Source organism: Odontesthes bonariensis, chromosome 14 (genome assembly GCF_027942865.1).
Source record: "Odontesthes bonariensis isolate fOdoBon6 chromosome 14, fOdoBon6.hap1, whole genome shotgun sequence".
Lineage (NCBI taxonomy): Eukaryota > Metazoa > Chordata > Actinopteri > Atheriniformes > Atherinopsidae > Odontesthes > Odontesthes bonariensis.
Window position 1 is genome coordinate 34,641,001 of NC_134519.1, and position 19,755 is coordinate 34,660,755.

The 19,755-nt window shown below is 42.1% G+C and overlaps 2 protein-coding genes across 3 annotated transcripts; one reads left to right on the top strand and one right to left on the bottom strand.

The window, feature by feature from the left end:
- Nucleotides 1-7,101: 7,101 nt before the first annotated feature.
- On the bottom strand, nucleotides 7,102-9,058 carry mrpl34 (mitochondrial ribosomal protein L34). The gene is made up of 2 exons (XM_075484166.1): nucleotides 8,908-9,058; nucleotides 7,102-7,731 (listed from the first exon to the last, which is right to left on the bottom strand). Exons 1-2 carry the CDS (start codon nucleotides 8,961-8,963, stop codon nucleotides 7,422-7,424), a joined length of 366 nt encoding a protein of 121 aa, XP_075340281.1. The 5' UTR covers nucleotides 8,964-9,058; the 3' UTR covers nucleotides 7,102-7,421.
- A 3,067-nt stretch (nucleotides 9,059-12,125) lies between these two features.
- Nucleotides 12,126-18,439, top strand: abhd8a (abhydrolase domain containing 8a). Of its 2 annotated transcripts, none has more exons than XM_075484164.1 (5): nucleotides 12,126-12,485; nucleotides 14,748-15,577; nucleotides 15,708-15,878; nucleotides 15,993-16,209; nucleotides 16,325-18,438. In XM_075484164.1, the coding sequence occupies exons 2-5, from the start codon at nucleotides 14,757-14,759 to the stop codon at nucleotides 16,535-16,537; spliced, it is 1,422 nt and encodes a 473-aa protein (XP_075340279.1). In that variant the 5' UTR covers nucleotides 12,126-12,485; nucleotides 14,748-14,756; the 3' UTR covers nucleotides 16,538-18,438. The 2 variants fall into 2 exon arrangements, with proteins under 2 accessions (XP_075340279.1, XP_075340280.1); XM_075484165.1 differs by lacking the exon at nucleotides 12,126-12,485 and adding an exon at nucleotides 13,724-14,418 and having other exon boundaries at nucleotides 16,325-18,439.
- Nucleotides 18,440-19,755: the final 1,316 nt, after the last annotated feature.

The following is a 19,755-nucleotide window of genomic DNA, read 5'->3' on the forward strand; positions in this document are numbered from 1 at the left end:
TTTAGCTTTGGTTGTTGTTAGCGGCACCAGGTTAGCACTCTGGCACAGTCAGGGCTCTCAAGTTTTCAAGTTTGCTTGGAGTGAGATTCGGGCGGGGCAGGGGCCGGGGCAGGGGCCGGGCCGTGTGCGCGGCGGGGTTTCTTTCGGGTTTTTTGGGGGGGGGGGGGGCTGGTCCCTTGCAGTATCTCATCGCCATAAACTAGCTACTTAAAGAACAAAGAAATTGCTATATTCTGCTATATTTGAAAATAAATTGTTTTAGGTAGGCCTATGCAAAGTCTTAACAAAAAAAAAAAAAGTATGTCTTGTTGTAAGTGTTTATGGCAGATTTTGATGCTTGATGACTGATATTGGGGGCTCCCATTTAAAGCACAGCCATTTCCCCAGTCATGATGGATGACAGAGTTCCATTCAGAAACAAAGTGTTCCTGGTCTTGGTTTTATTGAGCCCCAAAACCCTCTCTGCATCAGCATTTCAGTGCGGCAGAACTAATACCAGTTTGGCAATTGTAGATAGCCTTGGGAACCTGCTCATACCAGTCACCTTTGAAAAAAATTAACCATGGAAGCCTAATTACACTCCTACATATTTTTCATTTTTCATTAAGTTGCTCATGTCAAAGGGTGTGTACTGAATATTTAGGTCTACTACTCCAACGAACACTTTAATCTTTTAAAGAAAGTAGGAAAACTATAGTAACTAATAAAAGATTCAAATAAATGAAGATATGACCTGCTGATGATCCTGACGGTTCTCTTCCACCTCCAGCTCGTCTACAACGAGCTTCAGCTGCAAGCACGGGTGCTTGCAGCTGAAAGCTATTTCAGACCTCACCCGGCAACAAGAAATTCTCTTTTCTGATTGGCTGAGAAATTCTATTTTGTGCGTGAGACTTGAGAGCCCTGGGCACAGTAGACGAATGCCGTAAAGCAGCCGGTCGTAATCAGCCGTGCGTTATTCAGATTCCGTTAGCTAGATGCTAGCGGATACTGACTCGCAAATGCCAGACCTGTAAGAAAACAGAAAGCCATAACTCCCAGGTTATTGTACTTTCGATATAAATCCACATCCCTCTGTCAGAAATCACAGTATTATTTTCAGGTTTCAGCCGCTAGCGGGGACATTTTTTGAGTTATTAGCGCCAGCCCTATGGAAAATGGTCATTCTGCACTCGCTCGCCAGCGCCCCCAGAGAAAATCAACTGAACTGCAGCCAATTTTTTTTATAACGGGGCGAATAGGAAGTGGAACGGCTGTCTGTAAAAGGGCTGTGCTTGAAGCTTGAAAACAACGGAAGTATATCGCACGCACTTTTCATTACTGATTCTGTACCATAGATATGGCTAGATGTCTCGTCCGCGTTTCTGGTCAACGGAGTCGAACGTCCGCAGATGGCCGCCATCTTACCACAGGCAGCTCTCTCGCCGACAACATTGTGTTGATGGTGAAACATTCAAGACATAACTTGCTTAATTCTCAAACGTTTAGGTTATTATAAACATCAAAGTATTAAGCTAATTATCACATTACAAACGAAGTCCATATTTATTTTTTTAAATAAAAACGTAAATATTTCACGTTTATTTGCCCCATGACTCAACTTTATTTATCCCTTGGGATGACTCCCTCAGGGAAATTCAAGTCCCCGGTAGCTCTAAACACGCTCCAGCCCGCCCGCGACCCGATCGACGGATTCAGCGGTATAGATAATGGATGGATAATTAAAATATAATTAATATAGAATAATCTAAAACAAAGTGTAAAAAAGAATATAGGCTATACAAGATGTTAGCAGGTAAGCTTATTCCTTTTGCCTACCTGTACAGCGGAATAATATTTCTAATGATGAACAGACGTTTGTCTCTTTAGCCATCAAGCTCGTGGCATTATAAGATAAGATATTGCACAGTAGTGACGTGAATTATAGCACAGATGACCGAATAAATAAAATATCGCACAGGGTATTTTAGTATGTAAAATAGTGTAAAATCGTAGAGATTTCTGCAAGATAAGAGTAATAGCGTCAGAGCAGATCACTTACCGTAACTCAGGTCACCTCAGGTTTGACTGTCTCCCGGACATCTCACCCTGTGGTAAGATGGCCGACTTGTGCGGACGTTCTAAACTCAGACATAACACATCTAGCCATTCTATACATATCTATGTTCTGTACATTGTGATGGAGAGTGACCAACTACATCGTGCGAAACACTATGCTTAAGCACAATACTTCGGTGCTTGTACTTCACCTAAGTATTTACATTTTATGCTACTCTATGCTTCAAGAAGTGAATGGGTAACATTTCAGAGTTGCTAACAGCTCTAACAAGTGATGCATTCCCCTTTACGCTTCAATACATTTTCAAATAATCTTGAATACAGAAATAAAATTTAAGCTTCTACTTAGACATAATACATTGCACAGAAATTTTAAATCCTGTTCGCTTTCTGCAGCTTCAATAGTAACATGATGCTTGCAAACTAACTAATGGCGCAAGAAGTATGCGGAGAGTCTGCGCACCATTTTACGGCAGACATGTCGGATTCACCGCTCTGATCCAGCGGCGAGCATAGCGTCTATGCCGGGGGTCAGCAATCCGCAGCTCCGGAGCCGCATGCGGCTCTTTCATCCTTAAAGGTGGGGTATGATATGTTTTCTGGAGCATTTTTTATCATATTGTCTGAAAACCTCCTCACGACCCCATTGCACCCACTAAAATAGAATGTTTGGAAAAAAAATTTAATATTTTAGTCCATTGTAGAGGGTGTAGCAAGAGGAAATGTCTGACCAATAGAAGTAATGATGAGAGTTACTTCTATTGGATTCTGACATGCCAATCAACCGTCAGTCCCCCTCACCCCTCCCCCCTGCGCGTTCACTGACTCGTGACTCGTTCATGTGTTTTGAAGGCGTGGTTTCGAGGGGTGGGCTGAAGGGAGAGGCAAGGTTGTGTATTTTCAAAAATATAGCTTGCAGGAACCGTTTTTCCAAGATCTCATACCCCACCTTTAAGATGAAGATTGTTGTGATATTGAAATATTAAAATAAAATTATATTTTATTATTTTTATTGTCGCTCAAAATATGCGTCACACTCGGCGAAAGCCGGTATATGCCCGACAAAACGCTTTGCATTTATGGAGACTTTCAACCCCAGGTAGGCCCAGTATGGAGAAATGTAAGAAAATAAGAATATCTAAAGAAAATAAAACATTTAATGATGCCTGCAGATTCATTTGCATTTACCTCTGAGGAGAGTGGCTGACCAGTATGCCTCATTTGTGGTGAGAAAGAGACCTTCAACTCAGTCTGTTCTTTTAAGAGTTCAAGATGTTTTCATTACAGAAATAAAACGTAATTTTCTCTGTAGCACTTCATGGATTTCATAAGCAACACACTATAGTTGTTTATACAAAGCGTAAAGGTAAAAAAAACAATATCTTCATTTTAGATGTGAAAAAGCATTTGCGGCTCCCAGTGTTTTCTTTTCCGTGGAAACCGGGTCCGAATTAGCCTGGGTGCCAGCCGAACTTAGCCCCGCCCATAAAATTTTTGGTCAGGAAGTTCAGTCTGGCTCTGCTCAGTTGGGAAATCATTATGCCCGACATCAAATCAGTCGACCCAATCAGATTGCCAGGGCGGGCTTTATACGATGATGGACAGATGATCAACAGGGACATTATCGACTACGTCACTAAAGAGCGCTTGGTTTGACTTCGTTTAAAACAAACATGGCTGCTGCTGGAGAGCTAGGGTATGTAGATTCTGCCATCGAGTCTGTGGATATCCACATTGCATTCATTTCGAAAGACGAACAGAGGAACGCGATAAAGGCTTTTATCGTTAGAAAAGGTGTTTTTGCCGTCCTTCCTACAACAAGTGCGTGTCGCTTAATCTACGTCACATACTACGTTGCTCTGATTGGTTGTAGGTCTATCCAATTGAGCGAAGAGGCATTTTTTCTCCTGGTTCGGTTGAAACACGCTCGATACTCAAAACTCTATTGAGCGGTATCAGACTCACATTCTGACTAGAATCGTGAGTATGACGTAGTCAGGCTAGGTCTGAATGGCTCTTTGAGTGTTAAAGGTTGCCCACCCCTGGTCTATGCCCACCTTAGTCATATGGTTGATACAGTTATTGAATGCTGAATTACATTTCAGGCTGTACATCAATCAGCACATTAATGTTAGTGAGTTAATTTGTCTCCGTCGCGCATTTATTTTGTCCGCGATTAATAATAAACCTCACATCATGTAACAGAACTCTCTCCCGCTTTTCCTTCCATTTAAAAGATACACACTACACTATTATTTCGTATTATTCCTTTTTTTGCATTTTGCTTCCAAAACGTATGCACTCATACTTGAAAGGGATTGCAGTTACAGACTTTTAATTATTGTAATGTCACCTATGGATGCCATGCCATTTGTGGTGTATATTTTGTGGTCAGTTGTAGTTGCAGTTTGGCGACACATTGTGGATATTGGAGGTAATGCGCCCAAGGTCAGAATTAATGAGTCATCTGTTAGCTATCTGTCGAGTTGTGTGTCCTATGCAACGGGGGGAGAATAATTATAATTAAATTAGTACTTTTACATTGATGTATTGGTACTTTCAAATGATTGGAATACTTAAAGTACTGCTATAGTTGAAAAGATCAAGGTCAAATAACATTTTGAAAATTAAATTCAGAGATTTAAAAAAAATGTAGTTGCAATACAACTCTTAAAGGGATAGTTCGCCTCTTTTGACATGAAGCTGTATGACATCCCATATTAGCAATATCATTTATGAACATTGACTTACCCCCTGCTGCGTCCTTCCATCCATCCATCCATTATCTTCCGCTGGTCCGGGGATCTCGTTCTTTCGGTCACTACCCACAGCTCGTGACCATAGGTGAGGGTAGGAACATAGATTGACCGGTAAATCGAGAGCTTCGCCTTCTGGCTCAGCTCCTTCTTCACCACCACGGGCCGGTGCAGAGCCCGCATCACTGCAGACGCCGCACCAATCCGTCTGTCAATCTCCTGTTCCATTCGTCCCTCACTCGTGAACAAGACCCCGAGATACTTGAACTCCTCCACTTGGGGAAGGATCTCATTCCCGACCCGGAGAGAGCATTCCACCCTTTTCCGGCCGAAGACCATGGTCTCAGATTTGGAGGTGCTGATGGTCATCCCAGCTGCTTCACACTCGGCTGCGAACCGCTCCAGTGAGAGCTGAAGGTCACGGCCTGATGACGCCAACAGAACCAAATCGTCCGCAAAAAGCAGTTTTGCTTCTCAAAAAAATATATGTTCAAAAGAGTAATACATTTGCATCACAAAATCGTTGTCCAGAAGAACAGACCGAGCACTACCTAGCCAACTAGCGATAGCTGCACCTGTTACGGTGTTTACTGCTCGGAAGCAGGGGACTGCTCGCTCTGCTCTTCGGTCTGCACAGTTTTACATTGGACGCATTGATATCAAGGGAGGCAAAAATGGCGCCAAGCGAAGTGAGGTCTAACTTTTTCCTGGACAACGATTTTGTGATGCAAATGTATTACTCTTTTGAACGGATATTTTTTTGAGAAGCAAAACGCTTTATTTTTGTGCCCCCAGCCAACTAGCCGGACTAGCTTCGTGGACCCCAAAACTCAGCTGGAATTCGGCTCACAGGACGCAGCAGGGGGTAAGTCAATGTTCATAAATGATATTGCTAATATGGGATGTCATACAGCTTCATGTCAAAAGAGGCGAACTATCCCTTTAAAGTTTGTGTTGACATATGTATGATTGACAAATGTGTACTCTGTACCACTTACCTATTCCACACCACAAGGGGGTGCTATTGATTTTGATAGGAGATGTGCTCTGATAGGTGACGTCACATCCCCTATATATATATATATATATATGAGTGTTCTCTTGTCTTCTCTGCTATTGGTTGGCTGGACGAGCAGTTTTGTTTGCTAAATAATATAAATATGCCCTAGAGGCTGAAGAGAGAAATCGCCTGGTCTATTTCTGTGTTTGCGACTGTTGGACTCCTGCTGCGTTAGTAGTACTCCTGCTAACAGTTTGTAAACTGATACTATCATTTTGAGTGATAATAACTCATAAATAATAGAAACACTGGTTATTGCCCCTGATGACTCCATTCCAGGGATTAACCAGTACTTGGGTGACTTGGGCCAGTCTGTTAAACCGAGCCTCAGAAACCTGGGTGTTGTGTTTGACAAAGACACGTCATTAGTGCAACACTGCAAACAGCTGAGCAAAAACTGCTTTTTTCAACTGAGGAAAATCTCCAAACTCAGGAAAACGGTGTCACAAAATTATTTGGAGCTGATCATTCATGCATTTATATCTTCGCGTTTGGACTATTGTAATAGCCTGTTTTCATGTCTGAACATGAAGGAGCTGTCTCGCCTGCAGTTAGTGCAAAACTCTGCAGCCAGAATTCTGACCCGCTCTAATAGGAGGACTCACTCAAACCCTGTTCTTAAAGCTCTTCATTGGCTGCCAGTTTCCTCTAGGATAAATTTTAAAATTTTGGTTTTAACTTTCAGAGCATTGCATGGTCAGGCTCCACCCTACATCAGTGATCAGATCCAGCCTTACACCCCAGCTCTGGATCTGAGGTCTGTGGATCAGAACCTACTGATGGTGCCACACACTCATTTCCGGACCAGAGGAGACCGATCCTTCCAGGCTGTGGAACGAGCTTCCGCTCTCTCTGCGTTCCATGGAGTCTGTTGACGCCTTCAAAAGGCAACTTAAGACCTATTTATTTGTTCAGGTTTTTGCTTAATTGTCTTAGGGCTGCCATGATTGTCACTGAGTTGCCTTGGCCTTTTAAACTTATACTTGTATGTACTTCCTAACTTTGTGTTTCTATTGTAACTGTAAAGCGCTTTGTGACCCTGGTCTGTGAAAGGCGCTGTACAAATAAAGCTTACTTACTAATCAGGATGTTGAATCTTATCTGCTATTTGATGGTTAAAACTATGTTGCTTGGGACAAGAAAGAATTGGATATAAACCTGTGTGTGGATGTTCTGTAGATCCTGCAATCAGCTAGCAATGGAATTTGCATTTCAGAGCAACAAAACTGATTTTGCAAAATCATTTTATTCAACATTTTGCATTTGAACCAAAAAATATCACAGAGAAAAACAAACATTTAATGATTCTGACCAAAACTCAGTGGTGGGTGGTTGGAACTGTCAGGCTTCTTCTTAACCAAAGTCGATTCTTATTCTTTTCAAAAGGCTGACTCAGATTACCTGTCATTCTCCTCTCATGCAAAACTCAAAACCCCCCCAGCATAGACAGACAATCCAACACACAAGTTCTTTGTGGCATTCTGAGCACATATTTAAGAGCTAGCGATTGTTTCTAGAAAGTCTTGCAAGTTATCCAACCGGAGCCTTCAATGTGAGAGTGATTTGCGTCCCTTCAAAATACGCCGTAGAATCACCTCAATGCCACCTTGTGAGCTGAGCCTCTTGATCCAGCCATGGGTTCTTTTGCGCTTGATGTTCTTGGGCTGATACTCGGTGCCTCTCTTCCCGGTCCGTACCTGCTGGTAGTGCCACGGAAGCTGCTGGAACACCTCGGAACCCTCTGCTTGTGAAGAAAGCGGTATGGGAAGTCTTGAAATCTGAGGTCTTGCAGATGTGCTGAGTACATTCCAGTTGCAGAATGATCTGACGTGAGAAGCCTCGCTTACTGTAGGGATGCTGTTGGAAGAGCAAAGACTGAAAAATAACTGCACTCAACACAACTGGGATCTCCCTAAAGTTCTAGTCGTTTATAACAATAAAATCTACGTGTAGTTGCAAAGTTAAGGCCAATCCTGTCCAACTCTGACCTGGAAATTGTGATTCACGCTTTTATCTCTTCACGTGTGGATTATTGCAATTCTCTTTTCATTTGTTTTAACAAATCTGTTTTAAATCGTCTTCAAATGGTCCAAAATGCAGTGGCTCAACTTTTAACAGGATCAAGCAGACGGACTCATATTACGCCAATCTTTAAAATTTTGATGTTGACTTTTAGAGCCCTGCACGGGCAGACCCCCAGTTATGTCTCTGATCTGCTGTGTCCCTACAGCTCCAGCCGCTCCCTTCGGTCCTCTGGCCAGAACCTCCTCATGGTCCCAAGGACTTTCTTTAAAACCAGAGGAGACTTGTCTTTCCAGGCTTTTGCTCCTAAATTATGGAACAAGCTGCCTGTGTCCCTTCTTGAGGCGGAGTCTATGGATTCTTTTAAGAAGCAGCTAAAGACATTCTTCTTTAGACAGGCTTTTAGTTGATTGGCCCGATGTCACTTTTTGTATCCATATATGAACTTGTTTTCTCTTCGCAATTTTGTTTGCTATGAAAGGTGCTATATAAAATAGAAGTTCTTCTAGTGTCTCTTAGCATAAACATAATGATGATATGTGTTAATGTGCGAAAAGAGAGTCCAGCTGCTCTTCAAATAAATGGCATCATATGGTTTAGAAACATTTATGATACAGATTGTTTCGCCTGTACACACGAAAAGTGGGAGCTACGCATCTGTTCCGTTACAAAGCGTGGGGCTCGGTGTAAAACTGCAACATACACAAATGATGTTACATAAAAAGTCTGAGTGATAGCCCGTGCTGCCCTTGGCTTTGGGTAGGAATACATAACGAGTGACGATGGGTTCTCGTGGTTTTGGATCAGCAGTTTCATCACGATCATCGGTTATAGGTTCATCTTATTAACCCTGACTGGATTTGCTGTCATTAAATCGCAATTTCTGAATTAAATTGTAGATATAGAGCTCCTTCCCTGCTTACCGCTGCTGGTGTAATGCCAAGCTAGCTTTTTAGTGTTAGCATTGTACACAAACACGACAGTTAACTATCTTCTTATGTGAACTCTCACCTGCTTAAGTTGGTCATCCCACGCAGGCCACAAAAAGACGATCGTATCAAATTCATTTTGAGATATGGAATAAACTTTAAGTTGACACCAACATGCAGGCGGTGAAAGTCACAGATCTGCCAGGAAGACTCGCTATATGAAGCAAACTCATTGGCTTAGACTTCAGCCAATTGAAGCGCTTCATGCTGGATAGTTTGCTGCGTTTAACCAATAAAACGCTTTTGTGACCAAGTTAACCGAAGGATCCGACATGGAGCTGATTTTTCTTTTTTAAAAAAAGAGAGAATGTGGAAATATAGACTATTGGTCGGAAGTGCATCGTAGTTGTGTGCATACATGGCCAATTCATTAAACCTGCCAAGCTTACTGAATCTTTTGCTTGTGGGCGAGAGTGGGAAGGAGAACTGCCTTTGGCAGAGAGAAACCTCGAGCAGAAACCAATTCAGCTTCGACTGGTTGGAGGGCACAGATAAACACAGACACACTATAAACTAGTGGATTCCTGTTATAAGAAAGAAAAAAAGGGAGAGAAACACAACATAATGACAACCATACTGGTATGGTAGAGATTACACAGTAAAGAGAGCAGTTTGAGAACAGGTGCACCATGAAAGGTCCCAGCAGTGTGAAAGTTTTTCTGTGCCATCAGAGTTCGAATACGAATTTCTAATGTAGAGAGAGAGAGAGAGAGAATAAGTTGCGTCTGTGGGGCAATAAAAATCTTCAGGTGCTCATCGGTATCCAAAGTAGCATACTTGAGGTAAAAAGAGAAGTGGTCCGAGGCACTCTGAAGTCCTTTAAAAGTCCTTTATTAAATCATGGACATCCAAACAAGCCGACGCGTTTCGGTCGCGTGCGACCTTCTTCAGGGCTAATTAAAAGTAAGGCATACAGGTGTGTTTTTTTAAAGTCACAGAGACATGTAAATCACATGACAGAAACTACACCATTTGACATACAATAACACAAAATGACACAATGAAGTACAACTAGAGAACTACTCCAAAAAAACATCAGGGGGGGGTGATAGACTAAGGACATTGGCCCAGAGAGAATCCTTCTGGATTGACACTTTACAGGTGACATTTCCTGGACTCAACGAGGAACTGGACTTTTCTGTTTTTCTATGACACACACACACACTACTGTATACTATAATGTAATCTTATTTTGCTCCTTGTTGGTCCTATGTGATGTGATGAGTCAAGATCCGTAGGAATTCCCATGAGTTGTCTGACTGTGCATATGTCCCAAGCTCTACTGTGTTAATGTTGATTGGTGGTGCTTTGTACATTTCTACTGTCTTAACTACACATCGTCTTAAATGGATAGTGAGTTGATTATTTGTGGAGCAGTTTCAGAATAATGTCTTTTAACATCAAATTGCAACGTGATATCTTCAAAAGATTCTGAGAATCCGGAGACATCTTTTTGCGCAAGGGACACAGCCAACAATTTTGGAGGCCTGTGATTTTCAGGTCTTCAAGCAGCACTGCATTAAACCCTGCGCAGGCCCACAAACACTTTCAGAAATCGTTGTCTGTCAACACAGTTCTCTGTGCTATCCACCAATGCAAACAAAGCTCATGCAAAGAAGAAGCCATATGTGAGCATGATCCATAAACCCTGCTGCCTTCTCTGGACCAAAGCTTATTTAAAATGGACTGAGATGAAAACTGTTCTATGGTCAGATTAATCAAAACTGCTGACAAAATCAAAACAAAAATACTATTTTGAAATCATGGACGCTGCATCCTCCAGACTTAAGAGTGGAGGGAACATCCAGCTAGTTATCAGTGCTCAAAGCCAGCATTTCTGGTGGTATGGAGGTGCATTAGTGCCCATGGAACTGGCAAGTTGCATATCTGCAAAGGCACCATCAATGGTGAAAGGAATATGCAGGTTTCAGAGCAATATATATACACTTTACTTCTTTTCCCAGGAAAGCCTCTCATATTATAGCCAGACCATGTTAAACAACACACTGCATCTATTCCAACAGCATGTCTTCGTAGTTATAAGCTCCAGTTGATGGACTGGTCTGCCTGCAGTCCAGGACTTTCTCCAACTGAAAACATTTAGTGCGTAACAAAACTCCAAATACAACGAGAAAGATCCAGGACTGTTCAGCAGCTAGAATTCCAAATCAGGCCAGAGTGGGACAACAACTGGTCTCCTCAGTGCCCAGTCGCTTACAGATTGCTGTTAAAAGAAGAGGGGATGCTACACAGTGGTAAGCATGGTCCTCTCCAAACTGTTTTCAGATGTTTTGCTAGAAGCTAATATTTTTAAGAAAATGGTAGCTGTCCCATTTCCAACACTTGATATGCTTTCTACATTTTAATTGTATATTGGAATATGAGATTTGAAAAAAAATGTCATTGTGTTTTTACATTTTACACAGCATCCCAAACTGTTTTAGGAATCCAGGCTGCAAAATGTTTCTCGATCATGAAGAGCTTAATATGTGAGGAGAAGAATTTTAAATTCAATCAAGAATTCAACCCTTGCCAAATCCCTCGGTGCAGCATTTTAGTTCAGCTGTAGATATTTTTAGGGATTCTTGGTGTATCAACTGCAGTACTCCAATCTTGAGCAAACAAATGCATGAGTTAGTTTTTCTGCATCATTATGGGACAGGATGTTCCTAATTTAGGTAAAGGGAGGCAGTCCTAGAAATTTGTAGAAGGAACTTGTAGAAAGGACAAAGCTTGCTTAAAAAGATAATTACAAGGTTCCTCAAAACAACACGAGAAGCCGAGGTGATGGCAAACAGGGTCTTCTTGAGGCATCAGGGTAATATACAGGCTGATGGACTAAGGGCTGCCACAGTTGGCTATTCAATGATTGTCCAAGCAGCACCACCAGTATGTGGTGACACCGTTGGTGACAAGTGTATCGATTAGAGGTCATGTCTTCCCTCAATGATGCAGCAGCGCAGGGACTCTTTGATACACTTTATGATTACGCAGTTATGGGGGTTTAAAATCATCTGCAGATTTTGAAATAAAATCATACATGTTATGATCATGTATCATCCTTTTAGATTAGTTGGAACATCATTACAGTTTCTGAGCGCAAAGCACAGCCACGCATGCTTTTTTGTTATTCTCTCAGCCTTAGCAACAAGGAAATGGGCTTCTCTCATTGGCTTCCTCTCAGAATACAACTGCCCTCCATTCGCCCTCCTCACCGCCACTCAGCAGAGATGTTGCCCGAAGATTGCTGTTGCTGCTGCGGATTCAAGGGCAGCGGGGCTGGGCAGGGCTGGGCACGGTTACGCAGTGGATACTGAAGGGAGGGAGAGGACATTTGTTATCATAACGGGTATCGCACTGAAATGCAATTGGCACAAATTGATGGATGCATGCTTTACCGATTCAAGCACCTGCGTGTCTTGTATTGGCAGTCCAAAGAGGCTCACAGGCTCTCACTCTTTTGCAGCATCTCTTGCGTAGACAAATTGTTGCGCCAAATGCGACGTTCTTCTCAGTTCAGCTGCGTCGGCCCTTGACTGTCCTCTTTTAGCGCAGGTTGCGTATCACCTTGATCATCGGTGATCATCTGGGATTCTGCAGGTAAGGAATCGATGTTTGTTGCATCACGATGAGCTTCTGTTTATGGCACAACATGTTGTCATCAGCACGCTTTGCAAGATATACGGCTCCCAGTATAGCATCCATTTGCCCTGTGACTTGTCGACCTATCCATTATACAGGCTGCACGCTACAATATTACTAAAGACTGCCACGCGCTAGATATCTGCTTTAAGACGTAAATTACGAGGCCTATATATTGCACTATGTGCTTCGGTATGTAACTGCTTTTTATTGCAGAAATCAGCCGCTATCACTGTCTGCAGCCAGCCGCCACTTGAGATTTGTGCACTGAGCAGAAAGTAGGTTAAATTGTCTTTTTTTTTTGCAAATCAGCTGTGCGTGTGCACGTGCAGTTAGTTGCGCTCAGTACGAGTGCGCAGCATTGGACATCAATGTGTAAATCTAGCAGCACAAAGTGTTCCAGATGTGTGTTTCTGTAAGACTTGGCAGACATATTCTGTGTTCTGCAATGCAGTCCCAGTGTCAACATGGGTGAGGAGCCTGCAGTCTGCGTTCCAGAGACAGGTTCACAGAGACAGGTCCACAGAGACAGGTTCACAAAGACAGGTTCCAGAGACAGGTTCACAGAGACAGGTCCACAGAGACAGGTCCACAGAGACAGGTTCACAGAGACAGGTTCACAGAGACAGGTTCCAGAGACAGGTTCACAGAGACAGGTCCACAGAGACAGGTCCACAGAGACAGGTCCACAAAGACAGGTTCCAGAGACAGGTTCACAGAGACAGGTCCACAGAGACAGGTTCACAGAGACAGGTTCCAGAGACAGGTTCACAGAGACAGGTCCACAGAGACAGGTCCACAGAGACAGGTCCACAAAGACAGGTTCCAGAGACAGGGTCACAGAGACAGGTTCACAGAGACAGGTTCACAAAGACAGGTTCACAGAGACAGGTTCACAAAGACAGGTTCCAGAGACAGGTCCATAGAGACAGGTTCACAGAGACAGGTTCACAAAGACAGGTTCCAGAGACAGGTTCACAGAGACAGGTCCACAGAGACAGGTCCATAGAGACAGGTTCACAGAGACAGGTCCACAAAGACAGGTTCACAGAGACAGGTTCACAGAGACAGGTTCACAGAGACAGGTCCACAGAGACAGGTTCACAAAGACAGGTCCACAGAGACAGGTCCATAGAGACAGGTCCACAGAGACAGGTTCACAGAGACAGGTTCACAGAGACAGGTCCACAGAGACAGGTCCATAGAGACAGGTCCACAGAGACAGGTCCATAGAGACAGGTCCACAGAGACAGGTTCACAGAGACAGGTTCACAGAGACAGGTCCACAGAGACAGGTTCACAGAGAGAAGGACGCATACGACCTTCTCTAAGATAAGGTTCAAAACCTTATTCATGTATATTATATGTCTTATGTGTCCATGGCTCAAGCTATGATCTGCACATAATAGCTGATTTTCTTTAAGCTCTGCTGCGAAGTGTACTCTGGTTGGTAGTTTATAAAATAAAAGCCTTGTCATGCACTGATGTATCTCTTCCCGCTCTGTTTCCTACAGATAAGACAGCCTGTGTTTGGATCAAACTTTAGCACCAGCAACGCTTTGCTTGCACTGCTGGCAAATGGCAGTCTAGTTGACTTCAGCGGGAACTAAAACTGTTTTTTCTCTCATTTCCATCGTCAAAAGAAACATTAGGAAAACTGCTATCATACTGTCATGAGACGTGCACAAAGTCATGCCCTGTGACTAGCGTGTGCTATTTATATACACCCTGCTCCTGCCCATGTGAAAAGGAGGGGTTATTAATAGCAAATATCTAGATCAGATTGTTAATAGTCAGTCCTTGCTGACACTGGAACTCTGATACGAAAGGAGCATTGTTTCCTTTTTGTTGATGGAGGTGAACTGTAACAGTGTAAAGCTGCCTTTACCAGGTGAGTGTGTTAGTGGAACTTTACTACAACACTTGCTTTGGCTGGATTTGCACATTGTCAGACTTAAGGCATCCTTATTCTTTAGGTCCTTCAGTTCGGTCTACATCTGAGAAAAGGATAGAAGAGCATTTCATTCGTACTCTGTTGCTAGGGAACAGCTTGGATTGGATTTTATAGGACTCAAGCTAAGCCTAATTTCTAATCTCATTTCAAATGCTTGAGTAAACTAAAGCTATGAAAACCAATAACCAATACTTAAGTGTTTATTTTGAATGATGCATTTTAGTGATGAACTGTTGTTTTGTGTCTGTGTGATGTTGTGAGTGCAGGAAAGTATCATGCTGACCAGCATTACTGACGGGATACTGTGCTGCCTGACGGGGAAGGCTGCCAATCTGGTCCTGCCTCTCGAGTCATCAGAACCTTCAGATGGTTTTGAGTTTGTGGAGGTGAAGCCAGGGAGAGTCCTGCGGGTGCGGCACATCATCCCTGAGCGTCAGTCCATTGACACGGAAAAGCAAGATGCAGGGAAGGAAAAGACAGATGTGGATTGTGATGGGAATGATGATGCCTCCCCTGAAGATCCTACCAACAACAGCACGAGTGTCCACTGCAAGCGGAAGATTACAGTTTATCGCAATGGTCAGCTGGTGATCGAGAATCTGGGGGATGTGTTGCACTCTGAGATCCTGCAGTGTCAGGATGGAGACTTAGAGCCTTGTAGCACAGTGGAGGTGGAGCTGGCTGACTACAAAGAAATAGCCTCATCCCCCGACCCGAACCCTGCCCCTCCTCCAGGTCCCTTACCTTCTGGAGAACAGAAACCTGCTCCGCCTCCTCGGCGCCGCCGCCGGAAGCCCAAGCGCACCGTGCTAATTGACTCAAAGCGAGTTATCTCAAGCTGCAAAGGGACGCACTCGGATGTAGCCTTGTTCTTTGTGCATGGCGTGGGAGGCTCTCTGGACATTTGGAGCAGCCAGCTGGACTTCTTCTCTCGCCTGGGCTATGAGGTCATAGCGCCGGACCTGGCCGGACATGGAGCTAGCACTGCCCCGCAGATAGCAGCGGCATATACCTTTTATGCTCTAGCAGAGGACCTTCGTGCCATCTTTAAGAGATACGCCCGGAAACGCAACATTCTCATTGGCCACTCATATGGGTAAGGACTTTTGCTATTGTCATAAATGACTCAGCTTTGGTATCAGTACCACAGATAGTCAAAATTATCTTTCTTGCAGTGATTAGGATGTTGTTACTATGCTGCAACCATCCCATAATATCTCTTCCAGGGTATCATTTTGCACCTTCCTGGCCCATGAATATCCTGATCTAGTCCATAAGGTGGTGATGATCAATGGAGGAGGTCCCACAGCTCTGGAGCCCAGCCTCTGCTCCATCTTCCAGCTACCATCTTGTGTCCTTCACTGTCTGTCGCCTTGTCTGGCCTGGAGCTTCCTAAAGTAAGAGCTGCATTCTAAGATGCCATGGTGACATACCACAGTACAAAATGGCATGATGTGAAAACAATTTCAAAATAAAAGATAAACTGACCACTGCTATATTCTAACCTTCAGAGCTGGATTTGCTCGCCAAGGTGCCAAAGAGAAGCAGTTGTTGAAGCAGGGCAATGCTTTCAATGTGTCTCCCTTTGTCCTCCGAGCTATGATGAGCGGTCAGTACTGGCCTGAGGGGGATGAGGTCTACCATGCCGAGCTCACCGTGCCCATTCTGTTGGTTCACGGCATGTGTGACAAGTTTGTGCCCATGGATGAAGACCAGCGCATGGCAGAGGTATCGTACATCTTCAGTCATATATATGAATGAGAGCAGGCTTGTCGTATTTATTACATTTGTGTAACACTTTCAGTTGTAATATCTTGCATTTAATTTGGGTCTGTTTTTGTAGATCCTTCTGTTTGCATTTCTAAAAGTCATCGAGGAGGGAAGTCACATGGTCATGATGGAGTGTCCTGACACCGTCAACACCCTCCTCCATGAGTTCTTTCTATGGGAGCCTGACATGTCCAGAAAAGACAGCTGCAAGACAGATACAGAGAAGACAGTTTCTGTCTGTGACATTATTAACTCACTGAAAATCAATAAGTCTATGGACAAATAACCTTCAAGGAAACTACTTTTATCACAGAAGCAGATGTAGGGCCTTTTGGCAGTTGGCATGTGCTTTTATGGCTCCCAGGCAAAGAGGGATTATGAGTAGGGCCACATGTTAAGGATGTGGACGACCACTGGTGCTCCTAGATAAAGCAGGAAAGAACATTCCATTTGAGGAATGGATGCAAACACACACTTTCCTCTTCCCTTTGTCAAGCCAGTTTGTGCTCCATTGTGTCACGTCTGCAAAATGGTACCTGGTGCTTAAAAAGACTGTTCCTTCATGATTCGTGTATGAAGTGTTTGTGATGAAAAACGGACCCAAGAAGATACAAAATTCATCAAAAGATGTTGGTGTTTCTTCACCTAACTGGTGTTTTACCTTTGAAAAATGGTCGACTTTTGGTCAGGAAAGGGAGGAATAATAAATACTGAGCTGTGGAACCTTCCTTTTCAGAGACTGGTGGTAACGTACAGCTTATAACAAGATGAGAGACTTGATAATTATGATGTATTCTCAAATCCTGACTCGTAGTGAAAAGTTGTTGGAAGACATTAAACTACCGGTAACATGATGATACCAGTAATATACCGATGTACACGCACAATCTAATGAATGATTGCATCAGATGATAATATGAGTTCTATAACAATTCAAGGAAAATTCTACAAAAAAAGGTTCAGTCGTAATCCAGCCACATATTAACTAATTAATCTTACGATGTGCAGTGTGCACCGTCTCTAACACGAGTGTTCGCAATCATGGTTCAATTATGCTGGCAAAATATCCATCCTCAATAAAAAAGCCATGTCTCAGTGCTGAGCACAATGCCACCGTTTCATCTAATTATACCTGCATGACAATTAATATTGATCAACACATTTATGACAGCTGGTTGCAACTGGTTGTAAACAACATTGACACCAAGAGGGAATCCTCAGCCATTTCTTCAATTATATATTATCCTAAGGATAGAAAAAGTACTGAGACCCTGAATGAATTCAGAATATCAAAGATATGAGGTTTGGGCTGACAGTTGCGGTACAGTGCGCTGTTATGTAAAAAAAATTCCCAGTACACTCTGCTTTAATAAGGATTCTTCCTCTCAATGTGTAAGTATTATTCTGTTCATGTTATCCTGAAATAGCAGCAACTTCCAGAACAAATTGTGGTTGTATTGACTGCTTTTTGGTGCTGTGTTTTTAAGCTGATAAACGCAAAGCAGGATTGCTTTCCTCTACTAGTTCAGTCCACCCTATCTATTGATTTTTGTGTCAGACTAAAGGAATTTTGCTCAGTGAAAGATATTCATTTATGGATACTGTTTTGTCTCACAGTGGGACAGTAAGGTGCAAGTAAAAGCACAGACTAATTTCCTCGCTGACGGTGGTTATCTGTTGACTGGATAGTTTACTGTTTTGAGTAAAGTGTGTAAATAGGTGGATAAGAAACTGGCTGTTCAGGGGCTAAAAGTGAAATATGAGTTCCCCAAAGGAGAAAGAGAGATTTGTGCTCAAGATGGTGGTCTATTATATATGCATTTTGAGAGATGACTCATTTTATGCAACTTGAATGAAACAGAAAGGTAATAAACAGACTTGGTAGTTATGGCTGAAAAAGATATATTCTCTATGGACTTTGCATAACCAATCTGAGCTGCTGATGTCTCCTTTGGTGTTAAAGGTGAGTAAAACTATGGACTACAGGGTGCACAGACTTCCTCTTATGCTACAAGTGTGCAAATACAAATAGTCACATGTGCTGAATATTTTCGTGGTTAACAAATTGTATTCATGTTATGGTTACTTTTATTAAATGGGAAACAGAATATATGCATTGCGTGAACCCTATAAAAACAGTTGGATTCAATGTAAGAATGTGCCTTTCCTGGCATGAAATAAAACATGTTCACCACTGAGGAGTGTTTTTGCGTCTTTGTTCACTTTCAGGGATATAATCGCTACTATTGTGTTTGATGTATAATACAAGTTTGTTTTTAGGATATTAATAAAAAAAACTAGAGCAAAGACTAAGTGTAGATACAGTCACACATAAGAAATGTACTTTTTTAAGTTAATCATTTATTCTAAAATACATAAACAATCATAAAATATAAGATATTTTTCTATAATCATGTATCTTAAAACAAAGATCAAATGAGTTTTGTTTTTTCTTTGTGGTTTCTGAAAAGAAACTCCAATGAAAAAAAGATACGTGCACCTATAGATTATAAACAAAAATAAAAAATGTTGCCAGTATGATGATTGATTTTTTTCTTTTTGAATATCAACTGCAGAGGGGAGATGTTGCATTGGGCAAAGGATGAGTCCTTTGACGAAACATGTGACAACACTTTGATTCCGCTTGACATGTCAAGGGACAAGGTGTGGATGACGTGTTAATGAACGTGATGTCACATAATGCAACCTTCCACATTTATTAAGGGGACTAGATGCCAAATATTTCAGACATAGTCTGAGAGTCACTCCAGCACATCAGCACAATACAAAAATCAGAGAACTGGCATGCGACAGATCTGAAGGTCTAAGAACATATGGAGCAAGCACATTGAAACACTTTACGAGTTGGACAGTTAAAACCATTTGTGCCTTCATGTGGTAAAGGTTGACCTAAAGACAGACTACATGCACGTAAATAAGACATACAGAAACTTTTATCTCCTGCTAACAAAACCACTCAGACAGAAGTGTGGTTAGAATTTATTAATCTCTACATAAATGTATATATATACATAAAATCTACAATTAGAATCTATCTGGAAACATCTTTTTTAGGAAGATTGGCATCAGTTATGTTTAAAATATTGTTATGGTTGGAATATACTGTTACATTTAAACACGTTTTAATCTTGAAAATATATAAAAGAGAACACATTTGATCCTTTGAAATCCACAAATATCATTAGATATTTTGCATTTTACAATCTTTCCCCTAAATAAACATATATAAAGATCATTTTAGTGGAAATATTTTCATATATTTGTTGCCTGTCAACAGGTGAAGTGATATTCTAATACCATGAATAGAATATCAGACATTTAAATCCTTTTACTCCTAAACATTTGGAGATAAGATTTTCAAGCTGAATTATTAATCTGCATTTTTGGCTGCAAACAATTCCATTCCTTTCATCAGTCTTGCCTCTGCCTTTCATTCATAGAAATTGGTATTGGATGGGATTCCTGTTGTTCCCTACAACTTTT

Coding starts and splice junctions, on each gene's coding strand:
- mrpl34 (XM_075484166.1), bottom strand. CDS start 8,963: ATGAATTTGATACGATCGTCTTTTTGTGGCCTGCGTGGGATGACCAAC. Junction 7,732..8,907: donor GGGATGACCAACTTAAGCAG/GTGAGAGTTCAC, acceptor CTCTTCCAACAG/CATCCCTACAGTAAGCGAGG.
- abhd8a (XM_075484164.1), top strand. CDS start 14,757: ATGCTGACCAGCATTACTGACGGGATACTGTGCTGCCTGACGGGGAAG. Junction 15,578..15,707: donor CTCATTGGCCACTCATATGG/GTAAGGACTTTT, acceptor TATCTCTTCCAG/GGTATCATTTTGCACCTTCC. Junction 15,879..15,992: donor CTGGCCTGGAGCTTCCTAAA/GTAAGAGCTGCA, acceptor TCTAACCTTCAG/AGCTGGATTTGCTCGCCAAG.